Source organism: Hemicordylus capensis, chromosome 4, assembly GCF_027244095.1.
Source record: "Hemicordylus capensis ecotype Gifberg chromosome 4, rHemCap1.1.pri, whole genome shotgun sequence".
NCBI classification, from domain to species: Eukaryota; Metazoa; Chordata; class Lepidosauria; order Squamata; family Cordylidae; genus Hemicordylus; species Hemicordylus capensis.
In genome coordinates this window covers 204,763,682-204,779,978 of record NC_069660.1, presented here as the reverse complement: position 1 = coordinate 204,779,978, position 16,297 = coordinate 204,763,682, and the positions used below count along the sequence as shown (strand labels likewise).

General features: G+C 42.0%; 1 protein-coding gene across 2 annotated transcripts in view; it reads right to left on the bottom strand.

The window, feature by feature from the left end:
• MYLK4 (myosin light chain kinase family member 4) overlaps positions 1-16,297 on the bottom strand; it is a 158,373-nt gene that overhangs the window by 9,679 nt on the left and 132,397 nt on the right. For both annotated transcript variants that reach the window (XM_053245451.1, XM_053245450.1), the window contains 7 exons: positions 16,051-16,144; positions 15,162-15,271; positions 10,567-10,708; positions 7,441-7,511; positions 5,946-6,074; positions 5,635-5,787; positions 4,496-4,574 (listed from right to left, as the gene is read on the bottom strand). In XM_053245451.1, coding sequence (XP_053101426.1) covers positions 4,496-4,574; positions 5,635-5,787; positions 5,946-6,074; positions 7,441-7,511; positions 10,567-10,708; positions 15,162-15,271; positions 16,051-16,144 — 778 coding nt within the window. The remainder of the gene's footprint in view (positions 1-4,495; positions 4,575-5,634; positions 5,788-5,945; positions 6,075-7,440; positions 7,512-10,566; positions 10,709-15,161; positions 15,272-16,050; positions 16,145-16,297) is intronic.

The following is a 16,297-nucleotide window of genomic DNA, read 5'->3' as shown; positions in this document are numbered from 1 at the left end:
CAGAACCTTGAAGCTCTGCAGGGCAGTCTTTACAAAACAATGCTTGAATTACATGCCTCCTAATTAGATTTGCAGCCCCATCATGCAGACTGTATATTTCCACATGAACACTATTCAGAATGACCACTCAAAATGAGAAGTGGCATATTTCATATATTTGGACTTAGCATTAATATGCAAGGTATTTTTAATGTGGGTATGAATAATACAGAGATTCTCAGTCTTTGCAAATCCAGAAGGAGCCTTCTTTAGATATACTTGAGAATCCCTTAAGCTGGTTCCCACGCTGCTTTTAAAAACAGCAAACAAACCAAAAAACCTACCCAAAACCCAGTTCCTGTGGTAAGCTCAAAACAGGCTCTGTGAGAATGGATGCAGTGGCTTATGAGGCAATTCTGCCAGAAGACTGAATTCTGGAGAGTGAATAAATGCAGTCCTGCTCAAAACTCAGAAGGAGAAAACTGCATTCTTTGGAGCCTTTCCTATTGAAATGACCAAAGGCCACTAATAAGGAAAGAGACTAAAGTTTCTGGTTCCATGCCACAATCTTCTATTTTGGGCATAGTGTTTATTCCATGGAGAGTGAGAGTATAGGACCATTCCATTAAAAAAAAATTACTGCCAATACAAGGCATTTTTGCTGTTTTCAAGTAAAACTTAGTCACCAGTAAGCGAAGACATTCAGTGTGAACTTATTAATCTTCTTAGTCATGGCATGTCCTCTGTATAGATCTATACAGCTACTTTGCTCCTGGATGCCCAGGTTGTGGCCAGGACAGGAGGGCCTTTGTGCAGCTTTAGCTTGTGTGTCAGCAGCACACATATCTGGCCACAGTTACTTATGCCTTAGTTGTGTTATGTCTGGATAACTGCAACACGTTCTACATGGAGCTGCCCTTGAAAAATATCTGGAAATGACAGCTAATGAAAATTTGGTGGCCCTGGTTCTTTCCACCAATTGGGAGGATATCACTCCTATTTTAAACAAGCTGTGCTGGCTGCCATTTTGTTTCCAGGTACAATTCAAGGTGCTGTTCAGGCCCTTTAAAGCTCTTATGAATTTGGGACGTAGATAGCCTGAGAGATCATCTCCTCCCAAATGTTTCTGCCTGCCTATCAAGGTCATTATTCCATGTGTCAATCCTTAAAGAGGCCGAGTTAGTGTGTAGGCAGGACAGATCCGTCTCAGCTGTTGTCCCCAAGCTCCGGAACACTCTTCCTGGGGATGTTTGCTCCTTGCCAACCCTTTACTGCCCTCAGGAGTTGGGTAAAGATTATTTTGTTTGCCCAGTTGTTCAGCCCTTAGAAGGTCATGTTGGTTTTGCACTACTGCTGATTCTGCTCAGCTATATTTAATTGTCATTGTGTTTTATTGTTTTAGAGCTGTTTAATGTTTATTAGTTTTCTGCACACTGCCTTGGAATATGCCTTATGAAAGGCAGCATATAAAGAAACAGAATATATGGCTTTAGGCTGATTTATTGTTTATTTTGCTGTTTAGAATCAGAGCTGAACATAATGTCATAATTGCTTAGAAACACAGAGAAGCTGTGGAATGTAATTGTGACTGGGGGATTCAATCTCCTCTAAGAATTTCAACATTCATTAAAAGAAAAAGAGCAAGGTTCTAGTCCTTATGCTTACAAAGGTATGCTTGAAAATGTAGGCAATATCTGATGAAACCTCAGAAGTCTGAGGGGCTACTTTGTATGATTTCCAGCAAAAGGAAATTGTAGCGGGGGGGGAGGTTTTGCCCCTCCACATAACTAGTGGAAGCAGAATAAATTATGTGAGAAAGGTTTTTTTAAAAATCCCAGTATGAATTATTTAGAAAATGTATTATTTATTTATTTATTTATTCATTCATTCATTCATTCATTCATTCAATTTTTATACCGCCCTTCCAAAATTGGCTCAGGGCGGTTTACAAATAAAACAAAGACAGTTAAAATCAATCAACAATTTAAAAATATAAAATACCATAAAACAGTTAAATAATAAAACAGTTTAAAAACCCTAAAAAACAGGTACATTAAAAAACCCCTACAACAATCTAAAAACCCTGAAATAAACTATGGAAAAAGAGAAAAATATGCAAAATGGTATTAAATGTACTTTTGCATCATCTATTCAGATTGTATAATTCAGCTTTCCTTTTGGCTGAATTTGCTGCAGATAATGTATGTATAGAAAGAGAGCATGGAATGCACGCAACCTTATTCATAATTACAAGGATGGATAAACCTTCATTTTCTATGCCATATGGGTCATGGTTGCATTGCAAGGCATTGGTCCCTCAAGCATAGACTGAGGGTGTACAATAGAACCATTGTCATTTAGTATTGTTGTTTAACTTGTTTAAGCTATACAGATCTATGCTTGGTCAGTGACTGGATCAATGGCCACCTTTGACTGGATCAGTGACCACCTGGGAATTCCTGTGGGTGCCATCTTGAGTTCCATAATGGAAGCAAGGTGGGATATAAATGTAAACAAACAAACAAATTCAGCACGATTCTGTGTTTGTTAGTCAGAAGTAAGCCTTACTGTGTTCAAGAGGACTTATGCCCTAGTGTGTTTAGGAATGTAAACCTCCTGGCACTACTGATCAAACACTAGGCTGACTGGCAATATTAAGTGTCCACCAATATAAATCCACCAATACTACTTGAAGCTGGGGAAGCCATACATTGTATTTTTTTATAGCTGTAGTCCCTCTCCAGTTTGATTTTCAAAAATGTGATCCTACAGAGCCCTGGTAGAACAGGAAAGGGGAGGAGCAAGGAGAGAGGAGAATAGAGGGAAAAGAGGAAGAAGGCAAAAGTTGTAACAGACTGAGATTTATTTATTTATTTTAAAAAGTCTCAGTGTCTCTTGCCTGCCATGTTCATGTTCATCTTACCAAGAACATGGTACGCGACCTCATATACAAATCTGGTGATTTACTCATCCAATCCAATGTGCCGCATGGAAACAGCTATTCTAAAGAACCTTCTGCGGTAGTTGCAATGTGTACACTGTGGTAGAACTTGATACCAACCTTTCACTTCTCAGAGAAGTTATGGAGCTTCAGGTGCTTTGGTTCTGGAGGAACCTTTAGCCTTCCTCTATGACAGCAATGAAAATAAAACACACCATCATACAACATGAAAACATAGTGTAACAACATTTGCAGCTCCCAGCTTTGCTCTATGGCAAACAATTGCACCACCACCTATATAATTATAGGGACTTTTACTTAGTGCTGGTTTGCTTAACAATGGACTTGGACAATGGAGTGCCTGGTTTAGACACTTCCCCAAATAGTGACTGCCTTTTTGTGGTGAAGCAATTTTTTTTGAGGGGGGTCTCCTTTCCTCCACTATGCACATGCTATCTACTATGACATGAGCCCACATGGATGCAATATAATACAAGATCCTTTTCCCTCCAGAAAGTAGGGGAACCATGCAAACTGGACATTCATGTGAAAAGCCTGCAAAATACATGATGCCTGACCACACCTCCATCAAGCAAAAACTGTCACTGCCTGGGTACATGCCTGAAGAAGGCTGCAGAGGCAAATTTCCTGTGAAAGCCAACCGAAGGCATAGAGTTCACACCCATAATCCTACTAGATGGAACACGAAATATTGATGTAATGTAGACATCAATTACAGCTCTTCTGCACTTTCAGTTTATGAAGCACAATTTCTTATGCCTTGCCACAGTGATGGTTATTTTAAGAGCTTCAGCAGAACAGTCAGGAAACTACCTTTTCCTCTAGTGACTAGATGAGGCAGCTGGTCCAAACTATTGAAAACCAAACCAAACATAATATCTTTAAGATTTGTTTGTTTGTTTTGGCTTTATTTATTCCAGCTGCTTCCAAAAGATATTAGCAGGCTTACTAGGCACACTGCTGATGTCTGTGTGATTTCCCTTTGTTTGAGATTATTGTACACACATAGCACTCTTCCACATGGTTGTGGACCCTGAATGTCCCAAGTTTCTGACTGCATGGAAGACTTGTATGTGCACAGAGCCCTTTCACACTAAGGGCAAATGCATGGATATTGTGAGCACATTGATATTGGAAGCAGGGCCAGCAGACATGGCCCCACTCACCCACCATATTGTGTTCACAGCACAGATATGGGGGGGGGATGTCTGTATAGGGCTCATATAAATGCAAGATCGTAGATGGACCTGATTTTGAACTTATGTCAGGAAAGCCAGTTGTGTTGCTCTTAATCCTAAATTTATGTAAGACTATCACTTTATTAAATGTATGGTCTAGTTAGTATCACAGTAGTTAGCATTTCCTCACCCAAACATTAAGTGCATGCACACACGAACAGTTTAAAACACTAATATTAGTGCAGACCTAAGAAAACAGCAAGAATTCAAGAGCAGTGCTGGCTTAAGAACAAGAAAAACAAATGTCTAAACAAAAGATAATTTAAGAAAGGAGCACTGGAATAAACATGAAGTACAATTCTTTCGTTTTACAGACCTGAGCTTGGAGTTTGCAATGGAGTGTTTGGTCAGATAGCCAAGGATGCTTTATGGCTGCAGTGGCACTTATCCTCCAGCTAAAGATGAAAAGCGGGAGCGGGGCGGGGGGACAATAGATGGTTGGAATGTGATGTAATAATTGTAGCATTCAAAATGTTCATGTTTGAAAGTGTTTTATATAAGATAGCAGTCAATCAGTGGCAATGCTTTTCAGCAATAGTTTGGGTCTTCCAACCCAACAAAGGTCTCCATATTCCATTATGATCATCAGGATACATCAGGAGGGTCTTCTTAAGTGTATCTGATGCACCAAATCAGGATCTTAAGGGTATGCAGAGAGATATTCTCAACTGTGAGATTCCCTTCCCTTGGAGACTTGCTAAAGCGTGAATATGAACCTCCTCTGGAAATTCTTTACTAAGATGGTGGCCAGAGACAGGGACGGATAGGGAGAGATGGGGGGTTTACTCAATGTCAGTGGTGTAGCCACCACTGAACATGGAGGACAAAAGCCCTGGGCCATGGGTCTCTAGGGGCCACCTGTTTGCTCCTCCCACCCCATGCTTGCCCAGTGCCGGCCATGTCACTGAATCAGCATGGAGTTTTCACATCCCAGCGAGAACAGGCACCTCCTTCAAGGCAGGCTGTTCTTGCACCGGCATGGGGCAGTGTGCCAACACATGACATAATCAGTCTGCTGACGGCACAGAATTGGGTAGGTGCTGCTGGCAATGGCAGGTGGCAGGGGCTGCAAAAGCAGGTGGGGGTGGGCCGCTGCCTCAATCTCACCCCTTCAATCTTGCTACACTCCTGCTCACTGTAACTGGGGTTTTTATTATTAACACAATGAATAAATGAATGAAGAATAATATCTAACAATACATAAGTAATAAACTTAAGCTTATTCTTTCCCACTGAAGGTATTGAAAATTAAAAGCTCTTATATTTGATCACATTATATATTCTTCTTTGTTTTAGTGGAGATACATTTTAAGGGTTTCGACATGGTTCTATAGAGCTTATCAGATGCCATTAAGAAAGTCCATAGGCATTTAACAAACCACCTACATGTGTGAGACCCACATCTTGGATATTAGATAACATATTAAAGCCTTAAAGCTATTGGGATTCAATTACCCCTTTTCTTTGATGAGAAGCTTTGTGATGAAGTCCTTGGCTTCCTCAGACACATTTTCAAATTCCTCATCTTCAAAGTCCCACCTACAAGCCAGTATGTTGTTCAGAGTCTCATTGTCATCATCACCCAGAAAAGGAGATAATCCACTGAGCCTATAGGGCGGGAGGGTGAGGGAAAAGACAAAGTTCTATGTACATTGTTTAAATCACAGTGTTCAGTGTTTCTGGACTTTAAGCAAAGCTTTGTTGGCAATTTTAGCAGTAACCTTCAGCTCATTATTAAAAAGAAATTGATAATTCACTCTACTTACAACATATAGGCAATGACCCCTATACTCCACATGTCAGTAGGAAAGGAGACAAAGTCATAATTCACAACTTCAGGGGCAAGGAATTCTGGAGTGCCAAAGTTGACCTTAAGCTTCTCCCTTGGTTTATACCTAATAAGTAACAACAGTGAAACAAATGAAAACCAATGACAGCCAAGATTAATTTTATAGCACATGCTTAAGAGCTCAGCATTATAAAGTTTCAGATAAGTAGTTGGTGGACTGGAGAAACTGACAGCATGATGACTTTAGAACATTTCCCCATACATTATTAAGGGTGATGGAGAGAACTTGTGAAAGGGTAGCAATTGATGTTAGTCCTGTTCTTAGAGCTCAGATTATGTGGGGAGGGGCAGAAGGGCCTAGCCCCCATACCATTTGTAAAGCTTTCCTTAGCTACTGTTTTTGAAGGTGCCTGAGGTATGATTTGGCAAAACTGGGGGGAAATCAGAGGGTGCAGGTTGTTGTTTTCATTAAAGGCTCCCCCACATTTTCTCCACTAATTCGAGCTCTGCTTTTCTTTTTAATGTAATGTGTAGTTTCACCCTCAGGAAGCATAATGAGGGGATAAAAATCAGTATCAGGAACTAATGCAAATCAACAGCTCTCTTGATGAAGAAGGAAATTTGAGAACCATTCTAAAGAATTGTGCTCCTTCCCACCCCCAATGGTGGGCAAGGGGGGCAAATAAGCAGCCAGAGAAGGGGAAGAAGAGAAAGTCTTGCAGCTGATGGCCATGGCCTGTGTCAGGTGATAGGGGAGTTTGTTGGTTCCCCTGTTGGAGGCTCATTGGCCAGGGCCAATAGAAGCTGGTCAACATAAAGTCCCACTTCACCTCTCAGCCATACTCAAAATCTGGGTGACAAGAAGCGGGGGGGGGTGGTGGTGACAAGAATGTTCTGGGTGACAAGATTTGGGTGACAAGAAGGTCCCTCCAAAAACATTTGGAGGGACCAAAGCCGAGCAACAGCAGTAGCAGCAGCATTAGTCGAGACCAGGCCTGCTCAACTTAGGCCCCCCAGCTATTTTTGGACTACAACTCCCATAATCCCCAGCCACAGTGGCCAATAGCCAGGGATTATGGGAGTTGTAGGCCAACATCTGCAGGAGAGCCAAAGCTGAGCAGCCCTGGTCTAGACTGTGAGCTGCTGGCCACTGGTTTGGGCCTGAGCAGGCTGCCCGCATTAGATTGCGGAGCATGTGAGTGAGCCATTGTGTATATGCCTTGCATGCCAAAAGCAGTCCTTTTAGACTTTTGAGAAGAATGCCAGTTCAAAAACCTTGGCCATATACTATTGACTTCATCCTATAGAAATGTTCACACTGGAGGGCCAAGCCTAATCATCTTCCAGTAGGCTGGTGAGCCTCCCCCCGCCCGCTTCTTATTTAACTATTCCTTCCCATTATCACCTCTAATGAAAATGGGCCTTGGATTAAGGAAATGAGAGGTGCTGGTAGCTTGATTAAAACAACATACCTCCTTGCCAGTCCAAAGTCAATAATCTTTATTTTATTTGCCTCTCGATTCACGCACAGGATATTCTCAGGCTGCCAGAAGAAAGAAGAGCACACATTTATGAGAAATGGTAAAGGCATTGAGTGAATTGAGTAGAATCAGCATTAAAAAGACTGCAGAGTATAAAAATATGCATCTCAGTACTGGCGTCTGGAAGCAGGTTAGGCTCTGTGGATATCTCAGACTATAATCATGTGGTATTTGAGGCTGGGAATTTTCTGCCAGTACAGCTTTTCCCTGGCAGTGGCATTTCAGTTTGACATAACACAGCAACCCAAGATAAAGAACTCATTAGTGAGCTTTCAGAAAGAGAACTCTTGGACTGGGCTTCCGGAAGTCAATATTGTGAGTTTCCAGCTCATAATGAGCTGACACCAGGACATTAGAGAAAAATATATGTTCACCATTCTTTGAAATTTATCTTATATTGTCAGGAGGAAATTCCCCAAAACCTTATTCTCATGGACTCTAATGTATGATCTGGTGAAATATTCAAACATTATTGCCTCAGCTGAGATCTGCTATGAACTTACTCAAAAGGTAGCTATCTGAAATTTACATTTTGAGCCTTCAAACACCCCTAGCCCCAGTTCATTATAGAATCAGAACTGCACCTTTCATTTCCTCTTTCTCACAAATTTGCAGCTACCAAACAAGGACAGTTATTGCTTGCACTACAGGAGTTCTCAGAGCCAAATTCGTTATTTTTGACTAGAATACTCAAGCTAGTTAAGATGCAGAATTTGGAATTAGGGCCATCACATGAATAAGACTAAATAGTCTTGAATCTAGGTAGAGAAACATATAATAGCTGAGACTATATCTTCCATTGTGCCAAACAATAGTTAAAAGATATGCAAGCTTCTGAATTTTATTTTATTTTACATATGTACATCCTGTCTTTTGGTCCCATATAAGGGGAAATCAAGGGAGCCAATGGCATACCTAAAAATAACCACAAAATAAAAGCCAAGATAAGAACAGGAGCAAGTACGGCCAACATGCTCAATAAAACTACCTTAAAAACAAAAGACCAATTAAAAGTCAGGCAAAAATGATGGGTCTTCCTGACTTCCCATCTAAAAGCCAGTGGTGTGGGGGCCAGCTAGCCCCTGAATACTCCAGTGAACTACTGTACAAGGCAAAATAAATGTTGAAAGCATAACGAGATGGCAAGGTTCCTATTGCACACTCATTTAGAGTTCAAACTTGGTGTTTTCTACAGACAAAAACTTGGCCTGACTAATAATTAGATTTTTCTCTTGGTGAGAGGTGGGTGGTTCCTGCTAGTTCTAATGTTACAGAATTAAAAATAAATGGAAAGTCCAAGTAATATAATATGACTTCTCACCTAAAGTTGTCAAGTTATTTGGGTTCACACAATGAACGTCTCAATGGAAGAAGGGAGAGAAAGGTATTGGCAAATTATACTACTACAAATTATATTGCTTTGTCTTAGGGCATGGCAGTATGTTACATGCAGCATATGCATGTAAAAAAACAACCCTCAGTGGCTGCTTTTAAAAGCACCTTCAGGAGCAGGTCTGGCAATAGTGGTCAATGATCAATGAGTAGCACAGTTGGGCACCTGCTGGAGTCCATGTACGTGCAAAATGGCCAGCTGGTAACCACAGCCTTCCAAAACTGGCTGAGAGCAAGTGCTGCTATTCCACTTGCCACTACTACCAGCTCAAATGCCTGCAGTGTCTCAACTACTACCTGCGCCTAGGGACTGCCACTTGCCCACAACCAGCAGTCATCCTGCCCTGAAAGAGAACATCGCAGAGATGAGAGCAGGGATGAGATTGATCCTGGCTGCTGGGCCTGGAACTGCTTTGCCCTGGAGCTTTCCCAGAAAACAGGCTTTACCATGGGTTTTCAAGAGTTGCCCCTCAAAAATAACATTAAAAATGGATTTTTAAAGCCTGGCTAAAAATCAGGCTACACTTCTAACACACCACGAAAAACTCAAGTTGTATGTGAAGTGCTCCCTGATAGCTTGCAGGGACTTCGGGGTGAATTTGGCCGATATGTGAATGCACATCTCCATTCTGGAGGAGATGTGAACTAAAAGCTGGGTGTGAAAGACATCCTGTTCATGCTGCTTAGTCCATCTGTAGTCTTGGAGTCCAAGCGGTGGCTATGGCTGCAACTATAACTAGAAGCAGGGACAGCCGTTAATCATATTTTAAATCATATTTTAAATGATATTTTAAATCAGGTTTGTTGTCATATTTTTAACTGTCATTTTTATTATGTTTTTAACTTTTGTAAACCACCTTGGGATTGTTTTTAATGAAAGGTGTTATATAAATTCATAGATAGATAGATAGATAGATAGATAGATAGATAGATAGTCCCACCTCCCTAGCTTTTCCATGGTCCCAAAGATGTTCAGAATGGCAAACTCTGCTTCTCTGCTCCTCCCAAACAGGCATTCCCTGTCAAGTTTTTGTTACACAAGTTTGTGTCTAACATCTAGTTAGGCCTTAGAACTGAACTACATTCACAAATTCTTCTTGGACATCAACTTACCTTCAGTCCCGAAACATGAGAAGATTTTGATTCTCAGTCCAGGTGCTCAGGTTTAGCTTGGAGGGGTTGTGAGTCAGCCCAATTATGGATGAAAGTCAATCAGTGTGTGAAGCAGGACACAGTTCATTAAGCCAATTACAGAAATCCCTCTCCATATATTCAATGGCCCACCAGGGTTCCAAATCACAAGGAGGAACCCTCCCCACTTTCAGTGCTGCCCTGTGCAGAGAAACACTAAATGCACAGGTGCTGGGGTGGTGGTGGTCAGCAGGCATGTTAGTGTGGGAGCATGGCTAGTTGGGGTGGCTTTGCTCCCCTTCCATGCATTCAGTGACACAGGGAAGGTAACTTATGAGAAGGACTTAAGTCATTGCAAAATCAATTTTAAAGATCACTGCAAAATTATCCCAAAAGAACAAACACCAGAAGCTATACACAGCATCAACTGCAGTTATAATATGTTGAGGATCACTAGGCTTCAGGCTGGTAAATGAACTTCAGATGCCAAACTTTCATGTTAATCACATGGGTGGTGTAACCAATGTCCAGTACCTTCAGATCTAAATGAAGAATATACATCTGATGCATGTATTGAATCCCTTCACAGATCTGTTTTATGAACAAGATGGTATCTATCTCTGTCAAGAAGCAGTTTTCATCAATAATTCGATCAAACAGTTCTCCGCCCTCCACACTGGAGAGAGAGAGAGAGAGAGAGAGAGAGAGAGAAAGAGAAAGAGAAAGAGAAAGAGATTTGCTGGATAAATGTGCAATTATGAAAACATTCAAATCATATTTGTCTTTCAACATACCATTTTTATATGATTTAGACGTTTCTCCCTCAAAGAACATGAAGAAACAAAGATATGGAAGGCATGAGGATCTGTGATATCCCTAAAATTTTGTAATATGAACTTTAGTTCAGAGGAATTGGAAATCAATAGTCACCAGAGATGGACAGTCACTCAGCTTGGGCATTTCTATACAGACCAGTTGGCGTCCATCTTTGTTAATTGACCAGGGCCTATCACCACACCAGGTGGGATCAGACAGCAAGAGCTCTGAGCATGAGGCTCCTGGTCCCCAGGAGATACCTGCACAACGTGGCTCCAAGGCTCCTTTCTGGTAACCTTCCATATCCCCAGCCATATCTCAACCTAGTATTGAGAGCTCTGAGGATGAGGGAACCAAAGAGGCTGGAGGAGCCACCACCTGCACCTCACCCTGAGGAAATACTGTTGACCCCATTCTCTGATTCAAGACTTCCCTCCTCCAGAGACTGAAGGATCACCCCAGCTCTGTAGGAATCTGCGACAAAGAAACAGGGCTCAGCCCTTTAACTAGCCATTGTCTCTGGGAGTGTGGGCGGAGTCTAGGACTGTACTCAGTAGCAGGGCTATAGAAGAGCTCAGACTTCAGTAAGCACTGAGGCAACATCATTGCAAGGGCTCCCTGTCTGTTGTACCTAGCTTGTCTTGATTCCTGGTTCCTGATCTTCAGCTTACCCTGACTATGCTCTTTGCTTGCTCCTGAAAACTGATGTGTACTGACTCATGGCCTTTGACCTCCTGCTCCATTGACTATGCCTGATGCCTCCTCCTGAGTGATTTCTCAGACTAAAGACCCTTGTCCCATGCAGAACATGATAATCTTGGCCTTCTTTATAGAAACATAGGAAGCTGCCTTATATAACGTTAGACCATTGGTCCATCTGGCTCAGTATTGTTTACACAGACTGGGAGAAGCTTCTCCAAGATTACAGGCAGAGTCTCTCTCTCAACCTTATCTTGGAGATGCCAAGGAGGGAACTGGAACCTTCTGCATGCAGATGCTCTTCCCAGAGTGGCCCCATTCCCTAAGGGGAATATCTTACAGTGCTCACATGTAGCCTCCCATTCAAATGCAAACCAGGACAGACTCTGCTTAGCAAAGGGGACAATGCTTGCTACCACAAGACTAGCTCTCCTCCCATGGAGGAGAAAAACTCCCATTCAGTTTTTCAGCCTTCACATGGCAGGAGATTACTGTGATTACAATTCTGAAACGTGTTTTCCATTGAAATTGATAGGCTCATCCAGTCAAAGATGGTTATGGTATCCCCTCCCCACATTGTTTTGTGAAGCCGAGCACCTCCTGACACTTTGTTGATAATGCTATGAGTTATTTGTAGTATTTTTTTAAAATGCCATTTAGTCGCAGTTTTTGTCTTGGATTGTAACTTGTCTCGAGCTTTAGCAAGGTAAGATAGGAAGGCTTAAAATACAGGTGGCCCTCATTATTTTATGTTAACCACCCAGAGACTAAAGTTTGGGTGGTATATAAGTTTGACGAATAAAATAAATAAATAAATAAATAATCTGCTGTCCCAGCAGCTGTGATTTCCCGTATCCACACCTGGGCTATATAGACCTTGTTATCTACGGTTTAAAAAATAGGCAAAATTAGCCTATCTGCGGTTCCTGGGTGGCCGGGAATCACTTCCAACGTCATTTCCAGCCACCATTTTGCAGCACAGAGCCATTTTGTGGCTCTTTAAAAAATCCTTGTGGTTTTTAACAGATAATTAGAGGCACCGAGGGTTTGGGGCGCATGATACAGTACTTTATTGCTCCTATTTCTGCCTCCTCCCTGCTTTTTTAGCCCTTTTTTAACCCCAAGGAACCTAAGCTCTGCCCCTCCCCCAATTCCCATGGGTTCAAGGTGTCATTATCCATGGTTTCATTTTCTGCAGTTTTAGTCGAGAACAGAATCCCCACGGATAACAAGGGCCACCTGTAGATAATTTATTAGGCCTAACGGTCAAATTTTCAAGGATATCACAGATCCCAGTTCAGTTTTATCCTATAGACATTAGCCCCAATTCAGAGAACCCAGTACAATGGATAGTACGTGTTGGGATTCAGCAGGTACATGCTGGGATTCAGCAGGTACATTACAATGGTATAAACTTTGGGCTGAAGGGGAGAGGATACCCAGCTCTTCCTCCTCTTGCCATGTCTTTAAGCACAGCTACAGTACTACAGGGGCTCCTCCTTACTTACCCCACCCAAGACTCCTAACGTTGATCCTCTTTTCTTCCTTTCTGTGCTTTGTGACACCGGCAAATTCCATGAGGATGGGACCTAGCCCCCCAGTTCCCATGAGGACAGAGCCACTAGCTGCTCCTAACCACTGCTCATCATCATAGCTCACACACCCCACTTCTCAGCCCTTCACATAGCCTCTTCATCTGCATGGTCTGCATAATTAGGTTGTGTTCTTCTTTTTTGGGTGCCATAGATCCATAGGTACACTTAACACAGCACGTGACTTTTGGAATTTCTCTGGGCTGCACAAAGTTGATTGTGATGCAGCATGTGCTAAGGAAATAGCCCTACTACATATGTGTATGTACTGTGCTTCTTCTGAATGTAATATTAAAACTGAAGTACTTTCCCAACATTGCACAGCCAGTCTATAGATCCGCACTGATCTGCATGTGCCCCACATAGCAGAAAATTAACTGAGTTTTTTCTCCATGGATGACAGAGTGCCAATCAAAGGCACTGTCCTTTTCCACTGAGTCCAGCATTCCAAGCCCTGAAAGCCTGACCAAAGGTAAAGATGTTATGGGAACATGGAGGACACTGGGCCAAGTGAATTACTATGCAAACTGCAGAGGTTGTATGATACCCAATGATGGTATACAAAGCAATTCTCTTTCAGCCAGCATCCTCCATGCTCCCACAATGAATGTATGTTGGGATGAATTTGTATGACCAACCAATGCTTTTGGCACCGTGGCGAAGGAGGAGGAGAACATCATTGGTAGGGATGTGTGAAACGATTTGGGTACAAAATGATTTGTAGGCAAAACAAATCACCCCTGTCCTCAATTGCCCAAATTCGGGTAAAAAACAAATCACCCCAGATTCGGGCCCAACATTTTTGGAGATTTGGACCTCCATTTTGTGGCCAAAGTGGGTTGGCTGGTGGCACCCAATGGGTGGAAGCTACCACCCAGATTTCAAATAAATTGGGCAAAGGGTTGATTTTTAAAGAATTTTTAAAGGGTGGCCTAGAGCGAGTGGTGGTGTAGTGCACATAGGGTGCCAACCATCTCAGAAACAACAAAACCCAGTGCACCATGGGCTTGTGGGTTTGGGGGTGGTTGGCACCCTTTGTGCACTACACCACCACTCACTCTGAGCTGCCTTGGTGCCCTCCAAGTGGAGTTATGAGGCTGCTGAAATTCCCCATTATTCCCTATAGAGAAAAAGCTTAAAGACAAACTCTAGAAATTCTTCAAAAATCACCCGTTTCATCAATTTCTTTGAAATCTGGGTGGTAGCAGGCACCCATTGGGGCACTACCACCTGACCCACTCTTCTGCCCCCCAAACCCTTTTCTGCCCCAAATCTGTTCCAAAGACATACCAACTTCAAAAATTCTTTAAAAATCACCCCTTTGCCCAATTTCTTTGAAATCTGAGTGGCAGCTTCCTTGCACTCATTAGGCACTACCACCCACCACAACCCACTCTGGGCCACCCTGGTGCCATCCCTCATGGAGTTATAACTAAGGCTGCTGAAAGCCCCATTATTCCCTTTGGGGAAAAGCTTAAAGCCATGTAAACCTCAAAAATCATTTAAAAACAAGCCCTTTGCCCCATTTCTTTGAAATCTGGGTGGTAGCTTTCTTGCTGGGTGGTAGCTTCCACTGGGCACTACTGCACACCACAGCCGCTGCCCCCGGCCACCCTGGTGCCTCCTGGTGGAGCTATAAGGCTGCTGAAATCCCCATTATTCCTTATGGGGGAAAGCGTAAAGCCAAAAATTCTTCAAAAATTAAACTTCAAAAATTCTTTAAAAATCACCCCTTTCCCCAATTTCTTTGACATTTGGGTGGTCGCTTCCACCCATTGGGCACTACCACCCGCCCACTCTTTTGTCCCTGGGACCCCTTTCCACTGAATTGATTTGTATTCAGATTTGGAAAATTTGATTGGAGGGGAAGGGACAGATTTGGACCCGAAACAAATTGGGGGTGATTCAATTCAGGTACACATCAAAATGAAAAAATCAATTCGTGCACATCCCTAATCCTGGTGCAGACATAGCCATAATTCCAAGAGAAGAAAGTAGAAGAAATGTTAGATGGATACGTACTATTCCATGACAAGAACAATGTCATTTTTTGATTCAAAAGCATCATATAGCTGAATGAGGTTCACATGGTTCAACTGATTCATTACATTGATCTCATTCTTTACTTCATCCTGTGAAGGAAGCAAGAATGGCATTAAATCTGAGGTGAAAATGCAGAAGAAGACTGATTGTAAAGTTATCACTTGACCTCAACATTACTTCTTCCTCACCTGCTCCCATGGTTTCAGTTGATGTTTGAGTTAATATAAATGTTTTTATATTAGTAAGACAATAGGGTTGGGTATCTCCCTAAAATAGTGAAGATAAATTGTTCATTCTGAGGTGGTAACTGCTCTGAGTGGATAGGGAAACCAGCAAAAATCATGTGTTATGTGGGAACTACAGGTATATTGTGATAGTGTAAGAGCTAGGAGAATCCTTATGTTCAAGATAACCAGATAAATTTTGCCCAAGCTCTGCATAATGGCAACTGTGGTCTGTTGTCTAACAGAATGAAATCAAATAAATGCTGAAAACATGGTTTTTGATAAAGATCAAAAGATGAGAAGAAGAAATGACATGAAGAACAATGGATCTCGATCTCTCTCTCTCCGCCCCCACCCCTCCTCTCTCTCACACACATGAAATAATAGGATAGATATGTGAACAATCTAATGGACTATTGACTAGGATTTGACTAGGGACAGGGAACTGAAGGGCTACATGTGGAAAAGAAATAACTGTTCATGCAGTTCTGTGCACAAATGTGCCATCACTGACAAAAGAAACTAAATCATATGGAAAACAGTATAACAAACAGCTGCCACTTGGAAGATTTTGCACATGTGGGACAACAATCTTGGGATAATAAAATCTCATAAGCTGCTATTCACACTCAAGTCACCCTTACCTTTTCTTTTACACCTCTGGCTTTTATAATTTTGGCTGCTAATTTGAGACCTGTTGATTTTTCTTCACATTTATGCACCTGGCCAAATCTTCCACTGGAGAAAGAAAAGAGGGGAAAGTTGCTGAATCCAGACCCCCTCCTAAATGTATTAGGTTTTAACTTGTCTTTTTCTTGGACTAGGAAGATCCTAGCCTGCTGTGTACTCTACTAGAATATCATTCTCAGAGACAGGACACAACATATATCA